We start from the raw sequence: 17359 nt of genomic DNA, 5'->3' as shown, positions 1-17359 counted from the left end.
CTTTTGAGGCTGGGGAAATTTCACTTCATGGGCTCCGTACCATTACCTACTGCTACCACTAGATGTCAGCCTCACTCTTTTATCTTAATCTGAGCAGTTCTTTGACGGGATGGGTCCCCACAGTTCTGCTTTCCCCATCCCCTTTCCAGCTAATACACAGCTCAGTTTTGCTGGCAACAGGGCCTTTGTCCTCTTACATCATCCTCTCTCCTTCCCCTGGGGCCCCTGGTCAGTAGCATCTATCAGGTTGGATATCTTCGGAGCTGCGGAAATCGTTTCATGTCTTTCTGTTTTCTCAAAGAGTCTCCTAAAGTAGAGATCTTCTCTTGCTAATTCTGATCTTGTGTAATTTAACATTATTTTATTATTTCATCTTTCCATCTCTATTTTCAAAAATAATAAAAGGCGGACCAAAGAAATGGAACAGTAGAACAGTAACTCCACCAAATTAAAAATCAAGGAATGGAAATTAACTGCCTTCCAGGCAGGATATTCAAAGTGAGATAAGTTTGGTAAGAGATGGGGACATAGTTATGTATTTCTTTCTAGCCTGGCCATTTGATCTGGACATGCTACATTTAGGTAGCACCCATCATAAAATATGTAGGTATAACCTTAATTCATAGAAACTTTTGCTTAGCTGATTAATCTTTTTATCTATTTATGGGCACCACTAGAGTTGGTGGCTTCCTGGCATTGATGCAGTGGTGGTAGCTGCTGAGGAAAAGGGCAGAGGCTCTCTTTCAGCTCCAATGGGTACAATTATCCTCTGGGCTTTGCCACTGAAGGGGGCTCTGCAAAAGAGCCCCTGTTCACTCAGACAACAGTGATTTCAACTTAAAGGAGATTCTTTGTCATCTGGGAAACAAAGTGGAGGAGAATATGTTAAATATTTCACAGTTTCTTCTTAATGAAGTTAAATTCAATCAAAATGAAGAAATTTGTGTAAGTTCCAGGGAGGTATGCCTTCTTTCTTTTTAAATTCAGTGATGGGAGCTGGATGATTCCTTCCCAATGCTGGATGAATTCTGTTGTTACTCTACCTTGTGACTCATGATGTGGAATCTTAAAATTATTCATTCGTTCATTTGGTAATGATTTGTGGAGCAGTTCTTACTCTGCAATGTACTGTACACTAGGGGCTAGTGAAGCAAACAAACAAGGCGGGCAAGAACCTGTTCTCGTGGAACCTGCATCCCAGGAGCCAGAGATGAATAAAGTGCAAATAAAGGAACAGGCAATAACAGGTAACAATGAATGCTGTGATGAAAATGAATAAAACAAAGTCATATAATAATAAGTGAGGCATATAATAGGAGTTCGGTAAGTAGACATTAAATGGATGTGTGAGACCCTAAGCTCCCAGACACAGACACTAACTGAAGTCACCAGGAGGAAAGATTATGATAGGAAATAATAAGAAGAGAGACACATGGAGAAAAAAACATCTAAAGAAGAAAAAATAGATGAAAGAATTTTGTAATTCAATTTCACATAGAATTCAGTGGAAAACATGTAGCCTAATCACAGAGGACATGGGCTGGAGCCTGACTGACTTATAAGTTGACTCTTTTAAAGAAAAAGCAGCCACTTTATATAATCCTGGAATTGGAGAAAATGGAATCCCTCAATAGGCTTGATGTGTCTATGGCCATCATACTAACTCTTCTCTCTGCATCACTGATTCCCTGGCTCTTCCAGAATGGCTCCTTGTCATCATGCAGGTGTCTGTCCTCATCATTCAGGCTCTAAGAAGACTTCTCTAATCACCCAATGCAATTTGTTCCTTATTTCCACATTTTTCTCTTCCAATGTCATGATACAATTTCTTTTAAATACTTGTCAAAATATGAAATCGTCTTACTATTTTTTATTATTTTCCTTTTTTTACCCTACAAGAAAGGAAGTTCTAAGAAGTAGGATTTTTATCTTCCTTATTTCTCTCTATTATCTCCAGTGAGGATGACACTGACCAGAATAGCAAAGGGAAATGGTGAGGCTGATTACGACTGTGTTTCACTGTTATTAAGTAATGGGTCTAGAGAACCTAAGGGATTCTACACTGTAAAAGAACTATTAAAGAAGCTGATCTGTATCATCTAGAGAAAAAGGACTTTGACTAGAACCTCCAGAGCTGCCTTTGCATATCTGAAGGGATAAACTTGGAGAGAGAGCAGACTCATTCCCTCGGTCTCCACTGTGGACACTAGAAAGCCATATAGAAGCCCTACCCTACGGAGACGGAGTTCTGTTCCATATGATGAAGAACTGTTAAGGAGGCCAAATAGACCAAAAATTCAGTGATCTTCCTTAGTAACAAATCTTTATATTGTACATCATACAGAACGTTTAATGAAGCTAATAAAATAAAATGCATTGTGGTTCCTCCCAAAAGAAACAGTGTTCCCTTCAGCACTGAGCACGACAGACGTGATCTTACCAGTAGGAGCTGGAAGCTGTGTGTGTATGTGTAAAACTAAATCCAGATAGTGTGAGGTCACACTGAAGCAAAAGGAACCAACAGGAAAGAGAGTTGTTACCTTTCCTTTCCATCATCTTGTCCCATAATTGAAACTGTTTGGCCTCAGCAATTCCAAAAAAAATTAAAGAGAATCAAAGCATAGGATCCCTGGATGTGCTAACTCCTTGTTGCCCCGAAAATCAAGGAACAGGGTCTTGCCAGACACAAGATCAAAATGCAAATATCCGTATCTCTAGGTTATTGTGTCCCAGTACACAAAAGGGCTTGAAAACAGTGAGGATTACAAAGAAGGAGGGGGAGGAGGGAAGAGGGGAGGAAGAGGGGGGAGGGGAGGGAAGAAAAAAGGGGGAGGGGAGGAAGGGGGGAGGAGAGAAAGAGGGGGAGGGAGAGGGGAGAAAGAAGGGGGAGGGGAAAAGGGGGGAGGGGAGAAAGAGAGGGAGGGAGAGGGGCTGGGGTGGAGAGGAAGGGGCGGAGGCAAAGGAGGGCCGGTAGAGAAGGAGGAGAAGTAGGAGGAGGAGGTGAAGGAAAAGGAAAAGAAGAAGAAAAAGAGCTGGAATGTGAAGGAGCCACATAGGGAAGACAGAGAAGACAAACAAAAGGCAAGAGCTAGTCCACCCAAATCTAGGCCATTGATTTTAAAATTATCACAAGAAGGCCTTGAGGGTGTTGGATGGAGTATGTGATGGAGGCCAGGAAGGAAGGAACCCAGGGGGTTTGGAATGGGCTGATACAGCAATTAGGAGGTAAATACAGAATTAAATAGTAGAGCTGCAACTTCTTCTCACCCACCTCCAATCCTCAGACTTATTTATCAGTTGTACATATTAGTGTTTCAAGGAAGGGTTTTTAACTTGAAAACCTGAAGCACCAATCTCCGTCCATCTCAGTAGATGTGGGAGAAGCAGGAAGCACAGTGTAGAGAAGGGATTGTCACAGCATTGCACCATAGACAGATGAGAGTGGAGGGATGCGGAAGGAACATTTGTCCTCTGACTCTAGATCACCCTCTCTCCCCACTGGGACCCTGCTTCTTTCCAGATGATCCTCACCCATGAAAAGGTGACATACTCGGATCCAGCACTCAGCTCCTTCTGCCTGCTCATTTAAAACATTAGCTGTCCTTCTGGACTTCCCAGATTCGACCAGTTTTACTCCTATTATTCTAATTTCCAATGTGTCTCCAAATCTATCTCTTAGATTTAGATTTAAAGGCAATACACAAGAGTGATTAAAATGCACTGACTTTTAACCTTAAACTAGCCATTTCTCTAAGTCCCTATTGCCTCAGCTAAATAACAGGACAAATAACTACACCAATCTCACAGGGTTATTTTAAATCTTAAATGAGATAATGCACACACCAAATGTAGCACAGTCCAGCACGTAGTAAGTGCATAATATATGGTTAAATTTCTTATTGTACCTTTCCCTTCTTACAGCCATTAAATTATACCTGGATTACTGCCCAGCCGTGGTGCTGGCTTCCTTCTTTCCCTCCAGCTAACTGACCCAGAACCTCTATAATCTGGTCCTGCACAAATTTAATTCTACTACTCATCTCCAACCTTCTGTTGGGTCATCTTTCTCTTCCGTGTGGCACCTTAAATCCATTGGGGGAAGAAATACCTAATACTCTCAAGTTTTCTTCTCATTTCATTTTTATGTTTTTCCACATTAGTTCTACCCTGCCTTCCCTAGAATGGAGCCATGGTCATCATCTTACAAGGTCTCAAGTTCTCCCTCCTTGCAGGAAGGCTAGGAGAATAAAGACAAGGCCTCCAGCCTAAACAGATGACTTTTTGTCTTCTCAAGCTTCACCTTTCACCTCCAAAGGATCCTCCCTCTATAATTCATTGCTCATTATGCAACTTAAAAATTTCTATATAAATAGCTGCCCAAACCTAAGCAACCCATCCATGCCTGATCATTTGATCTCACTTTTCCTTACCTTTTAAAATCCAAAGAACTTTATTTCCACCAATCTTTTATCTGCTTTATATTTGGATACACCCTGAGGATTAATATCTCAGCCCCACCCCTGAGAAATTAATCTGACATTTTGCCTACTAGCCAAAGCCTCCATAAACAATTGTTCATACTCTCCAAACCTACTACTACTACTAAGTCCACATGTATTCTGAACTTTGACCTCTAAACTCTTAACTACTCACACCTTGCGTAGTCTATCAGAACCTTCTTGAACACTTGACTCTCTTCTGAGCCTACGGTCATCTTTATGGCTCCCCTCCAGTGTCTGATGTACATACTCCCTATCCAGAAAGTCATTTTTTTTTTAATTTCTTAGTCGGTGTCATAATATGTTTTGGGAGAAATATTCAGCATGTTACTGACTGAACCTGCAAAAATCTAGGGCTAATTTTGTCTAGTGGCCATTAATTTTCATATCCATTGTTGACTATCTGACATTCTTTCTTTGATGTCTGTACCAAGCCTCTCCAGCCTTCTCCAGCTTCCAGACCAATCCAATTTTTCTATTGCAAAAGGCAACCCCAGAACTTAACAGCTAGAGCCAACCTTACAATGTTGACTGTGCAACTTTAAAGATATAGGTTATGCTCTGGATGCTTTAATTTCCTCATCTGTAACATAGAAATAATATTTACCTCCAGAATGGCTTTGAGTATTGAATGAGATTATATATAGAGAGATAGATATAGATATAGAGATATAGATATAGATATATCATATCATATCTATCTCTCTATATATGATAATGTGACCTGCAGGACAAATTATAGTTTTCTCCCAATTACAATTTTCTATAATGCTGTAATTAGCCACCCTCCACCATGTATCTTAAATTCATTCTTCTTCCCTTTGGCTTTAAGACAGGTTCAATCAGTCCTGGACTTTCCTGAAGCCTTAGCTTCTTTCACTCCCCTCCTCTCTTTGACTATCAAATATCTGAAAAAATTATTATGCTATTCTCTACTTCATTCTAATTTCCCTTTGAACACATTCCCATTCCTCTTTGCTAAATACATTTTCAAACTGCAACAAAAACACCTCTTCTTGAAACATAATGGCATTTTCTCAATATTCAGTCTTCAAACTATCATAGCAAACAATAAAACTTTTAATGAACTCTCTTTATTATGGCATTTATTTCTCTTCTTTTCCATTACTGAACTCAGCATAGTCTCCCCTATTAATTAGTATCATGATCTTGTGAAGATTACTTGAATCCTCTGAGTCTCAGCTTACTCACTGGTAAAATTAGGGTAATAAAAATTCCTTCCTCAATGAGTTGTCCTGAAGATCACATTCCATATTCTAGCTACCATGTATGAAGCTCTAATTACAATCTTGGCACTCTGATACACACACACAAACACACACATGCACACACAAGAGTGTATATATATATATATATATATATATATATATATATATATACACTCTTAGATTTCTTCATCTGTAACATAGAAATAATATTTACTGCCCAAATAATAATTCACTATTCAGCTTTGAATAGTGAATGCCATTGGGGCAGTAAATATTATTTGGGCAGTAAATATTATTTCTATGTTACAGATGAAGAAATCTAAACATCCAGAGCTTAACCTGTATACTTAAACTCATAGAGTCAACAATTATTAAAAGCAAGAGTTCCAAATAAGACCTTCTGGACTCAATGCCTGTATTAACTACTACATTATATTCCTTCCCAAACAGATGTAGAAGTCAAAATTTTAGGAAGCCATGCAATGTCACTTATTATTATCTTACTATCCTTGCAGATGCTGTGTTTCAGAATGTACTAAAATAAAGCCACCAAGCAAAAGACTGGTAGAACGGAGTCCATTGCCTTTCTCCAGGTTTTTGTACATGTGGCCTCATGCCCAACAAACAAAATATAGCTAATTGGACAATTGTGTTTGGACATAGTTTACAATCTAATGTCAGCAAACCATAGCAGAGACCTTTGACTGATCTTTAATAATAATTACAATCATGGGGCACCTGGGTGGCACAGTGGGTTAAGCCTCTGCCTTCAGCTCAGGTCATGGTCTCAGGGTCCTGGGATCAAGCCCTGCATCAGGATCTCTGCTCAGCAGGGAACCTGCTTCCCCCCCACCCCCTCTCTCTGTCTGCCTCTCTGCCTGCTTGTGATCTCTGTCTGTCAAATAAACAAATAAATAAATAAAGCTTTAAAAATTTTGGAAAAAAATTACAATCACAGTAACAATGATACACTGCATTTTAAAACAGATGTTCATGTAGGTGACTCCAGTTCTGTAAATTCTATTGTGGTTAGCAGTAGGTCTCACTTGACAGGGCATGAATTTAAGTCTCTGAGGTGGTCTCTGTACTGTCCGGCAACTATTTTCCAGTTGTCTCCCTTCTGGTCTTCAAGAGACAAGATCAGATCACACTGTAACCTCTATGGTTGAGCCAGGTCACTTGACAGTGAGGGAAAATGACAGTAGTGTCACTTCTGAGGGGAATGTATAATTGCTGAAAATGTAAATTCTCAAGAACACATCTTTACTTTGCCTTGACAATGAACAATATTCCAAAACTACTCGGCCCACTTGGGATGCATTGAAGGCAATATGGCACCATCTGCTGACAACTCTATGTGGATAGCTTGAGTAAAAAACAAACATATTAAGTCACAGTAATCTTGAGGTTATATATTAGCACAGCATAACCAGGTTTCTCTGACTGATACAGGCTCATGGAACATAAATGACTTACCCAAGTTCACACAGCTAGAAAATGTCCATGCCCTTCTCCAAGTCTCATAAACGCCAAGGTCACTATTCCTCCCACCAGGTCCCAGTTTGCTTCCTATGTTCATTGCTTCAAAAATAAACACTATTTCCCCAGGAGGCAGAATATAAACTTAAGTGTGATCTGCCTAATCTGAGTCTAATATTCTTTATTTGTTGAAAAAAAAAGTTTGACGTCTTTACTTATTTCATAAATAGGTCAAGCGGCCTGTAGTTCATTTCTTCTACTGCTTGAAGTTGAGAATTCTAAATAACAGTCCCCACCTCTGGTGCAGGCAGGAAAATACTTCTCACCTCAAATAATCAATTTCTCGGTCAAATAATAAGTAGCAATTAAGTGACAAGAACCGCAACACCACCCAGGGTGTGACATTGTGTTTTGAGAGCCTCTCAGAGCCAACACTGACTCTGGATGACCTCACAGGAAAGGTGGAGAAACCAAGCACTGGCATATAAACCTGACCCCTTTCCTAGGGTCTGGCTGACATAGCTGGTGTGACAGCCCTGAGCACCTCTGCATCACAGCCATCTCTACCATGAAGACCATTGGGGGGCTCCTTCTGCTCTGCACAATGACTCATTTCTTCAGCAACTCAGGTGAGTTAAGGGCAGAGAGTGCACTGTGTAGCTATTAAACTTGTCTTCCCAAATAACCCCTTCTCAGCATTAGAGGGAAATGTCTGGTCATATGGACTTAAAGGGTACTGGCTTATAACACAAAGAGCCCTGACCTAAGAAGGGGGACACTTAACATACCAACAGGTGCTGGGGAGGGTTGGGTCCAGTGTTTTCCCTTTCAAGGATTTTTATTTTAATCCATGGAGCCATAGGTAAAAAAGAACGAATTTCTTCATAAGTCTACCATTCCATAAGGTCACTGGAAGTGGTTGGTGTTATTAGACACTATTCCTCAGTGCAATGGTATGGAAATACTTGGATGTCTCTCGAAATTAATCCAGGAGAATCGAAATAAAACACAATTCTCCAAAGCCCAGGAGTCAACAATTAGACTTTTATATGGTGAAAATTATTTAAATAAATTAAGATTCTAACACCTTAAGGACATTCCATTCCATTTCTTTGTATCAATTCAGAGGGGCAGAATTTCAAAGATGGTCGCACTTAGGTTCTTCGGAGGGGTGACTGCAATGCTGTCTATTGTTATCTGACTTTGAATCATTATCAAAGACAGGATAAGCTCCAGAAAATGCCCCATAGTCAATAAAGGGAAGAAACTGGTTAATTCTCCTGCCAGATTAAAGGGTTTACCTTATTGGTTGTTTGGCTTCTTCCTGCAAACAGATGGAGTTTTATATAAGATCAGAGTGTGTGCTGATGCAAATGCAAAGTCTCCATCCATAGGCCCAAATTAACATTAATTAATGAGACTTCAAGACTTTGCTACATTTTTAACATTTCCATCTGTAACTCTCTTTCAGAAGCGGCTAGTCTGCCTTTAACAACAGTGAGTATATTGAATTAGATTTTTATTTCAATTCCTATTGACTGTCATTTAGTCAACAAATCTTTTTGAAATATATATGTAGAATTAATTCAGGGTGTTTGGAGAGGGGGCAAAAGAGGAGGTGGGCACAGATTAAAAAATCTCCTCTGCTTTCCAGAAAGCTGTTGAAGAAATAAGACATACAGATAAGTAACTGTAGACTTAAAAAAAAAAAAAAATCCCAAGTTAAAGGAGGCAGAGATGGCTTCCAGCTGAGAGGCTGGTAAAGTCTTCATGAAAAGGACAGTATGTGAGAGGCAGGACAGAGTTATTGTGGTTAATTGCATGGGTTCTGGATTTAAATCCCAACCCCACCACCAACTAGCTTTTACATTATGCAAGTTCTCTGTTTTTAAGCCTTAGAAGGAGGAAATTCCCCCTCTATAAATAGGTATAAGAGTAGAACCTACCCTATTCAGTTGTTATGAAGATTAAACAAAGAAAATTCATGTATGATTTAAGTTTAACACCTAGCATGGAAATGCTCAGGAATTATTAACAGAGTATGCTAGAAGTAACAGAGATGGGGATAGCAGTACTAGTATTCGTCATGGTCATGATTATTATTAGTAGAAGTAGCCACAGCAGCATCAGAATATCTCATGTGGGACTCCTAGGATGGTATTTTGCTTCCTGCCCAACAGAGGCCAGAATAGACTAGGACATTCTCTTGTGTCCATAGCAGGTGGACTGCAGCATTTATAAGAAGTACCCAGTGGTGGCCATCCCCTGCCCCATCACATACCTGCCCGTTTGTGGTTCTGACTACATCACCTATGGGAATGAATGCCACCTATGCATTGAGAACTTGTGAGTACCTCATGGGAAGAAAAAGACGTTGTGGCCAGTGTCCTTCAATGAAAACCTCTCCTCTATGAGCCTGTTTCACTCTCTATAAGCTGAGCTTATTCCAGAAACAGCTGGGAGGGAGAGAAAACTGTCTGTCTCACAGTCAGGCTAGGTTTGGGCTACCTGCTCTGCCAGCTTGAACTAGTTCAATCCATCACCCACCTGCCAATTACTGTCTCAATTGAGGGAGTCCAGTAAGACAAGGAGCCCAGAGGTTCTAGAGAGGCAAGGGGGCTAAGGGGATCATTTGGGGGTGATCTCCAACCCCAAATTTAGCTTTTGGCTCTTTTAGGTAGTGGAATTCTCCACAGTATCTTGTTAGAAGAAAAGATCATGAACCCCATACTAAATAATCACTGAAAACCACTATCCTCCATGATTTCTAAGATTCTTGTGACCATACTGCTTGATTCTTAGACAAATTGTGGCTAGAGAGCCTTTATCCTTCTCACATTCCTAGGGGCTCTAAACAACTCTAGCCTCAGGGAGGAATAGGAGAAGGTTACCCGAATTTTTTTTCTCTTATCTGAAACAGGGGATTCAAGCTGTCAGTGCTTAGAGCTGGGTTCCATGGGCATGATTTGCTTAGGTATTTTTGTTTGGTCTGTGCAGTATTTTTGAAGGCAATATAACTAGGTAGTTGTCACTTCTTTAATGCAGAACAGGCACCTTAGCATTTCTTACCTTACGCTAAGTCCATTTTGTTCATTGTTAAGTCTCCTTTAGACCACTAGATTTTGGCTACCCATCTTTGGTCTTGTATTTTTCATCTTTGTGATTATCTAAACAAGTTAGAATATCAGTTTAGGCCCTGAGCTCAGAAGGATATGTCTGCATCTTTATTTCTATTCAGGAACAGGGAAAATTCACAAAAGGGAAGATGCTCTAACATGCGCACACATTGGGCCTTGGCCTAGAAGCTGGCTTGTGTTCAGGGACACTGAAGGGGACATGTGGTAGACGTTCTCACGAATGCAGGACCCAGCTTCATCACAGGCCTTGCTGGCCAGGAAAGGCTGAGGGGCGGGCGGGCTGCCTCAGCTTCCCGTGTCAGAAGTCCTCCTCCTTTGTTACTATAAGACATTGGTTGATGGGCCCAGGTTCTGGGATCCCTGGAGGCAGTAGGTAGGGTGGAAATGTCACTGGACTAGGGAGACTCAGCTTCTGTCTCTGTCAGAAACTGTCTGTGGCAAGGACCTTCCTTTTCAGGGATTCAGTTTCTTCATCTATAACATTAAGCTCTGCCTCATAATTTCTATAGTTCTTTTTTGACTCTGACATTATATAATATTTCCTCTTGTTTAATGAATCTTGTTATGTGTTTTCTCATAGGAAAAGTAATGGAAAAGTTCAGTTTCTTCATGAAGGAAGTTGTTAACTTCTCCACAGACATGGGTACAGAGCGATGGTATCTTCACCGTCATCATCATCCTTGGCTCTGACTGTTTCATCTTGGCCAGTGCTTTGGGTAGTGCTCCCTTTTTTGAGTGAAGAAAGTTGTGGTCTTCCTCAAACTCATGCCTCACTGACTTCCAGGCTTCTTTTTGTACCTCAATAAAAGAATCTCCCCGCGAGTTTATCTTTACTTCTGCTTGTATTTGTTACTTAGATCAGGACACAATATCTCAGTTGAAAAATAGAACTGAGGAACATATAAATCTTCTTTAGGAGAAAATTTTGTATGAAGAATACCAAGTGACTTCCAAGAGACACATACACACATCAGTGAACACCTTACCCTTTCCTGGAGTCTTTACTTTCCTTAATCAGTACCTGCCACTGGGAACTAGTCTATGGACCATACTGGTCCTTTATATTAGTCTCTTTTCCGAAGCTCCTTGGAGGGGCACTTCCTTCATTATAAGAAGTCAACCCTGGGGGCGCCTGGGTGGCTCAGTGGGTTAAAGCCTCTGCCTTTGGCTCAGGTCATGATTCCAGGGTCCTGGGATCAAGCCCCGCATTGGGCTCTCTGCTCAGCGGGGAGCCTGCTTCCCTGCCCACCCCCTCTCTGCCTGCCTCTCTGCCTACTTGTGAACTCTGTCAAATAAATAAAAAATAAATAAAATCTTAAAAAAAAAAAAAGAAGTCAACCCTGAGGGAAGATTTTCCTGCCCATTTCTTCCCGTGAGCATTCCATAATTTCTCTTTTCTTGTCTCTCACCTTGCTAACTCCTGCTGTAGCCTTAATAGAACATCTCTGGCACTGACTACTGCATTGGTTGACCTAACACTTCCCTTCCATAACTGTAAAACATGCAGATACCACTATGTACCAAGACAAAATTGAAATTATTGGCAAATTGTACATTTGTTTTAAATATAGAGATCTATAATTCATTCTTAGTGATGAAGCTGGAGTTCCTTCTATAGAGGATGCTTATGTGACCACAACACGTTGAGGGAGTCTTTAGTGATAGGCATAGCTCACAAGAAATTAGTGACCCAGATTAGGCCTTGGTGTATTTTCATGGTCCTTACTTTCTCCTCCCCATGTTCACTTCTTCCCTCACTTGTTCCAGAACTATTCGTGGCCCAGAGATTGAAAAAGGATAGCCCTGTCCACCAACAGGCTGCCCTAAAAATACAAAGAGGTCTGTGGAAATCTTATGTCCTCATAGATTCAAGAAGACAGAGGGAGGGATGCCTGGGTGGCTCAGTCAGTTAAGTGTCTGCCTTTGGCTTAGGTCATGATCCCAGGGTCAATGTAGGATCAAGCCCTACACTGGGCTTTCTGCTCAGCGGGGAGCCTGCTTCTCCCTCTCCCCCCACTCGTGATCTCTCCACTCTCTATATCATATAGATAAATAAAATCTAAAAAAAAAAAAAAAGAAGAAGAAGAAGAAGAGAGAGGGAATCCATAGCTAGGGTAACTTCATAAAAGTGGTATAAAAACACTTATAAATAGTTGGATCATGGCTGCATTTATATTCTGCTGCTAAAGTGTTACATAATCACGTAAGTACAGACTCTGTCCCCATGACCATGACACACCTAACATGGTCTGGATGATTTGGGATAAAATATGGGTCTGAATCAGAGTCAAATTCAAAGTCAAGTTCAAAGTCAAGGTCAAGCCAGAACATGGTCAAGTCAACTATGGAAACTGTGAAGAAGAGCAAGGATAGGGAAGTATCTTAGACAAACAGAGCTGCTTAAGTAAAAGTAGCAGATAGGGAGAAGTTGTGATCTGGACAGTGAAGGGCTTGGAATAGGTGGTCAAATGGTCTTGCTGGCTTAGCCCTCTTGAGTTGCTTGCCACCTTCAGCAGCTCTCACTTGCAAGCTCTCTCCCCTACTGGTGTGATCCTCTCCTGAGTGTCTCATACCTGCTCATGTGTGTGGAGCATCCCCTCGCCTGAGTTGCGCACAACCCCACAAGTTTCTCAGTTTGCTGTGTTCTTCTCATCATGCCAATTCCTCCCACCTTCTTAGATCTTCAGCTTCTCTTGTCTTTATTTTTCCTGGTCTTGGTCTCTCCCTCCACCTGACACTGTTTGCCCTGTCTTAAACAAACACCTGCATTTTCCCAGAGCTCTTCATTGATCTTTCTTATATATTTTCAGTTGTTTCCACCTTCTTAGGAACCTGATTTCCATATTGCTCCACTTGCCTCACCCCTTTCTCCTCTCCTGCCTTCAAACTTTTGGCTACCTCAGTCCTTCTCATTCTTCCTCTGACCTCACTCACATTTCCTCAGCAGAACCGAATCCCCAGAAGCTCATTTCTTTGTACACAAAATCCCTCTTTCTCCTCATAGCTGGATTGTGGTAAAGACCATGGCATGGACATACCCCTACACGGTGAGCTCATCCTCACCCCCATGTATGGTACAGATGGAAAAACTTACAAAAATCCCTGCTGACTGTGCATGAAGATCAGTGGAACCATGGTACAAAATGTGGGCAAAGTACACACCTATATAAGAATTCCTGGTCGTCACGGATGAAAGAGAGCCAGTTAACAGCCTCATTTTATGGACAGAGACTCTGAGCTACCCACATTGGAAATGCCTCATTGCTAACATGGAAGATGAGTACAAGAACCCATATCTGCTACTCCTAATCCAGGGCCCAAAAAAGTGTTTCCAGAATTTCATCCATCATATCTCAATACCCTCAGGAATCAAACTCCTTCTACTATGAAATGACCCAGTATATAACATCTATAAAACACTTACAGTTCACAAAAGACTTTCACATTCGTTGTCTCATTTAATCCTCACACAGCGTCCATCAGCCTAGCTTCTCAGGTGAGATAAAAAGTTCCCAAAGGGAAATGATGGGCAGAATTGCAGAACTGTAAATTCTGCTGGCTCTGAGTCTAGCTAGCATTGGTTCTACACACCACACTGCATAAAGACAATGAGGAGACATCTGGCTTCACTGCAGACCTGAACAGCCTCAGGTCTTTGGTCCATATTGTATCCAAGGCAGGTACAAGCTGTCGATGACATTGCCCCTTTTCTTCCAACACTTACCACAACTCATTGCCTAGATTCCTGATCTTTCTGATCTTTCTGAAATTGAAGTCTAGATTTGGTCTCCAATTGATATATTCCCAGAATCCTTTTAATATTTATAAATGATGTTTAAAAATAGTTATTGTTCTTTAAATTTTGGAATCAACCTGTGGTTGAACTGTAGAAGAATGAATTATGGCATACAGAACAGAATGTACATATTTTTAACATCTGAAATGTAAAAGTAAACATAGAACTGACAAATCTTAAGAGAGAAAAGTTGACTGAGGGAAGTGTATGGAGGCAGGTAAGTTCCTTGTAGGGCTATGAGATGCTGCCTAAGGATGAGAATAATAGAAAGTGATTAAGATATATTATTTTAAGTTATAAAGGTAGTACGCAGAGTTTTTGAAAAATCATGATACAGTCATCAAAATTTTGGAAGAACTTAAAGTGGGAAGGTAATATAAATTAACAACTTTCACCCAAAATGGTAGTCAATTCTCCTATGGTGTCACTTACTTGTGAAACATAAGGAATAACACGGAGGACATTAGGAGAAAGAAAGGAAAAGTGAAGGAGGTAAATTGGAGGGGGAGACGAACCATGAGAGACTGTGAACTCCAAGAAACAAACTGAGAGTTTTAGAGTGGGAATTGGGTGGGGTGGGGGAATGGGTAAGCCTGGTGGTGGGTATTATGGAGGGCATGTATTGCATGGATCACTGGGTGTTATATGTAAACAATGAACACTACATCAAAAACTAATGATATACTGTATGCTGACTAACATAACACAATGAAAAATTTTAAAAATGGTGACCATCAATCAATCAATCAATAAATGGTAGAATCTTCTTGATTCTAAGAAATTAAATAATAGAGGTATAAGTATACCACTGAGAATTGTGATGGTAACAACCTTAGAAGAGAAATGATTAAAATTAGCTCCCACTGAAGTGATATTGCTAATGAAAGACTTCAGTTTTCATGGTAAGTTTTTAACATCAATGGAAAACACAAAACATAACAAACAAACAACAAAAAAATATACGTGTGTGTGTGTATATATATATACACACACACATATATATATATTTCTTACTATGTCATATGTATTTCTTTTTTTTTCTTTTCCTCTGCCAGGAAGAGTATATATTTGCCCCAGGGAAGCTCTTAAACCACCATAAATGTAAATGTAAAGTAGGTGTATTTTTACATTTTTACCTCTCTAAATTTAGGCCTTGGAGAAAAAACTGACTTAATTCAGTTTTACTCACTTAGCTATATACTGATCAGCACTTGCATCACTGAGGTCTTTGGCATATTCATCATCATTGTCTTCATTATAAAACTCCACCAAGCAGCTCAGGAGAACACAATAAAACTTGGAACAGGAGACTTGTATGCTTATGCCAGCTTGAACATCACCAGGTGTGTGGCTGTAGGTTGGTCATTTATGTGTGCAATATCTTTTTCCTTATTGACAAAATCAAGAGAATAATAATCCCTAATTAAACCTGTGCTTTGTGAGAGTCAGACGATATATGCATGTGAACATGCTTTGTAAACTGTAAAGTCCTATGGAAATGAAAGTGTTGATTAAGATCTGTATGCCCATCCTCCTCCAACATTTACCCAGGCCGGAACATATAGACTACATTCTTGGAAATATGTTTGGTATTTTAAAGTAAAGGCCCATGATCAGTAAATGCTGTGGAGTTTTTTTCTTGGTTTGGGATATGGGAACATTTCAGTTCCTTAGAAACTGATACTAGAAAGTGAAAAGGCAAATGTACAATTTGAACATATAAGATTACATGAATTTACTTATATAGTTTGCCCCATTTGAACATGGCCTCACTTAATACCATGAGTAAAACTGTGATGAAAAATGAGATATTCAAATAATCTCAAGAGATCTTGTCACAAAATATTTACTAATTTTGAAAGGAGAAAGAGTAACAGTAGAGTGGAGAAACATTGTAGACACTAATGGGCACAGGTGATCAAAGTTAGCATAGTCAGTGATAGGGCAAATCAACATCATGGATATTATCTCAAAGTATACAGTGTGAAGAATACAGAATAACTTCTGTATTTCCCTGCCAAAAATGTACAACCCAATTATAACTACTAGGAATCATGAGACAAACTCCAGTTCAGAAACCTTCTATAAAATAACTCACCTACAACTTTGAAAAACCAAGAACAGGCCTTTTAAATATTCTGCTTTGAAAGGGACTAAAGAACATAATATTGTATGATCCTGAATGGATCTTTTGTTGTTGTCGTTGTTGCTGTTTGTTGAGAAATAGTTCAAATACCATAAAATTCATATTTTTATTTTTTTAATTTTAAAAATTGAAGTATAATTAACATGCAGCATTACATTAGTCACAAAAATTCTTGTTTTTAAAATGTAAAATTATAGTCTGCTCACAAAATTGTGCAACCAGCACCACTATTTGATTTCAATCCCTTTCGTGACTCCAAAAAGAAACTCCAAACTGACTAGCAGTCACTCTCATTCCCCCATCTTTCCAGCCCCTGGAAGCCAAGAATCTAATTTTTGCCTACGAATTTACTATTCTGGACATCATACATAAATAGAGTCATACACTATAGGTCTTTTGTGTCTGACTTCCTTCACTTAGCATAAGGTTTTCAAGATTAACCCATGTTGTAGCATGTGTCAGTATTTCATTCCTTCCTGTAGCGTAATAACATTCCATTCTACAGCTATACTACATTCAGTCATTTGTCCATTGATGGATACTTGGATTGTTTGCAATTTTGGTCCATTAAGAGTAAAGCTGACATGACTATTCATATACAAGTTTGTTTGTTTTTTTTTAATTTTTCTGTGGGTTGTTTTTTTTTTTTCAATTCTCTTGGATAAATACCTAGAAATAGAATTGTTGGGCAATGGGGTAACTCTACATTTAACTTTTTGCCTACCAAACTGTTTCCAAAGCAGCTGCTATGACATTTTCCATTCCCATAAGCAATGCATGAGGGTTCCAATTTCTCCACATCCTTGACAATGTCTTGTCTTTTTTTTAAAGCGATCCTAATGAATGTGAAACGGTACTCATTTTGGCTTTCAATTGCATTTCCTTAATAACGAATGATGATGAGCATATTTTGATGTCTTTATTAGCCATTTGTATGTCTTTTTTGGAAGAATGTTTATTCAACTCCGTTGCTCATTTTTTAAGTAGTAGGTAATTAGTCTGGTTATTGTCGAGCTGCATATATTCTGTTTAGCTTCATATATTCTGAATACTAGGCCTTCATCAGATCAATG

General features: G+C 39.7%; 1 protein-coding gene across 1 annotated transcript; it reads left to right on the top strand.

Annotated features, from left to right (window-relative positions):
- Window positions 1-7775: 7775 nt before the first annotated feature.
- On the top strand, window positions 7776-10970 carry SPINK7 (serine peptidase inhibitor Kazal type 7; the record flags this gene model as incomplete). The annotated part of the gene is made up of 4 exons (XM_080803813.1): window positions 7776-7836; window positions 8679-8704; window positions 9429-9553; window positions 10925-10970. The coding sequence occupies 4 exons, from the start codon at window positions 7776-7778 to the stop codon at window positions 10968-10970; spliced, it is 258 nt and encodes an 85-aa protein (XP_080659939.1).
- Between the last annotated feature and the right edge of the window lie 6389 nt (window positions 10971-17359).

Source organism: Martes martes, assembly GCF_963455335.1.
Source record: "Martes martes genome assembly, chromosome: 5".
Lineage (NCBI taxonomy): Eukaryota > Metazoa > Chordata > Mammalia > Carnivora > Mustelidae > Martes > Martes martes.
The sequence above is the reverse complement of the archived record's forward strand: the minus strand, read 5'-3'. Positions and strand labels throughout refer to the sequence as shown.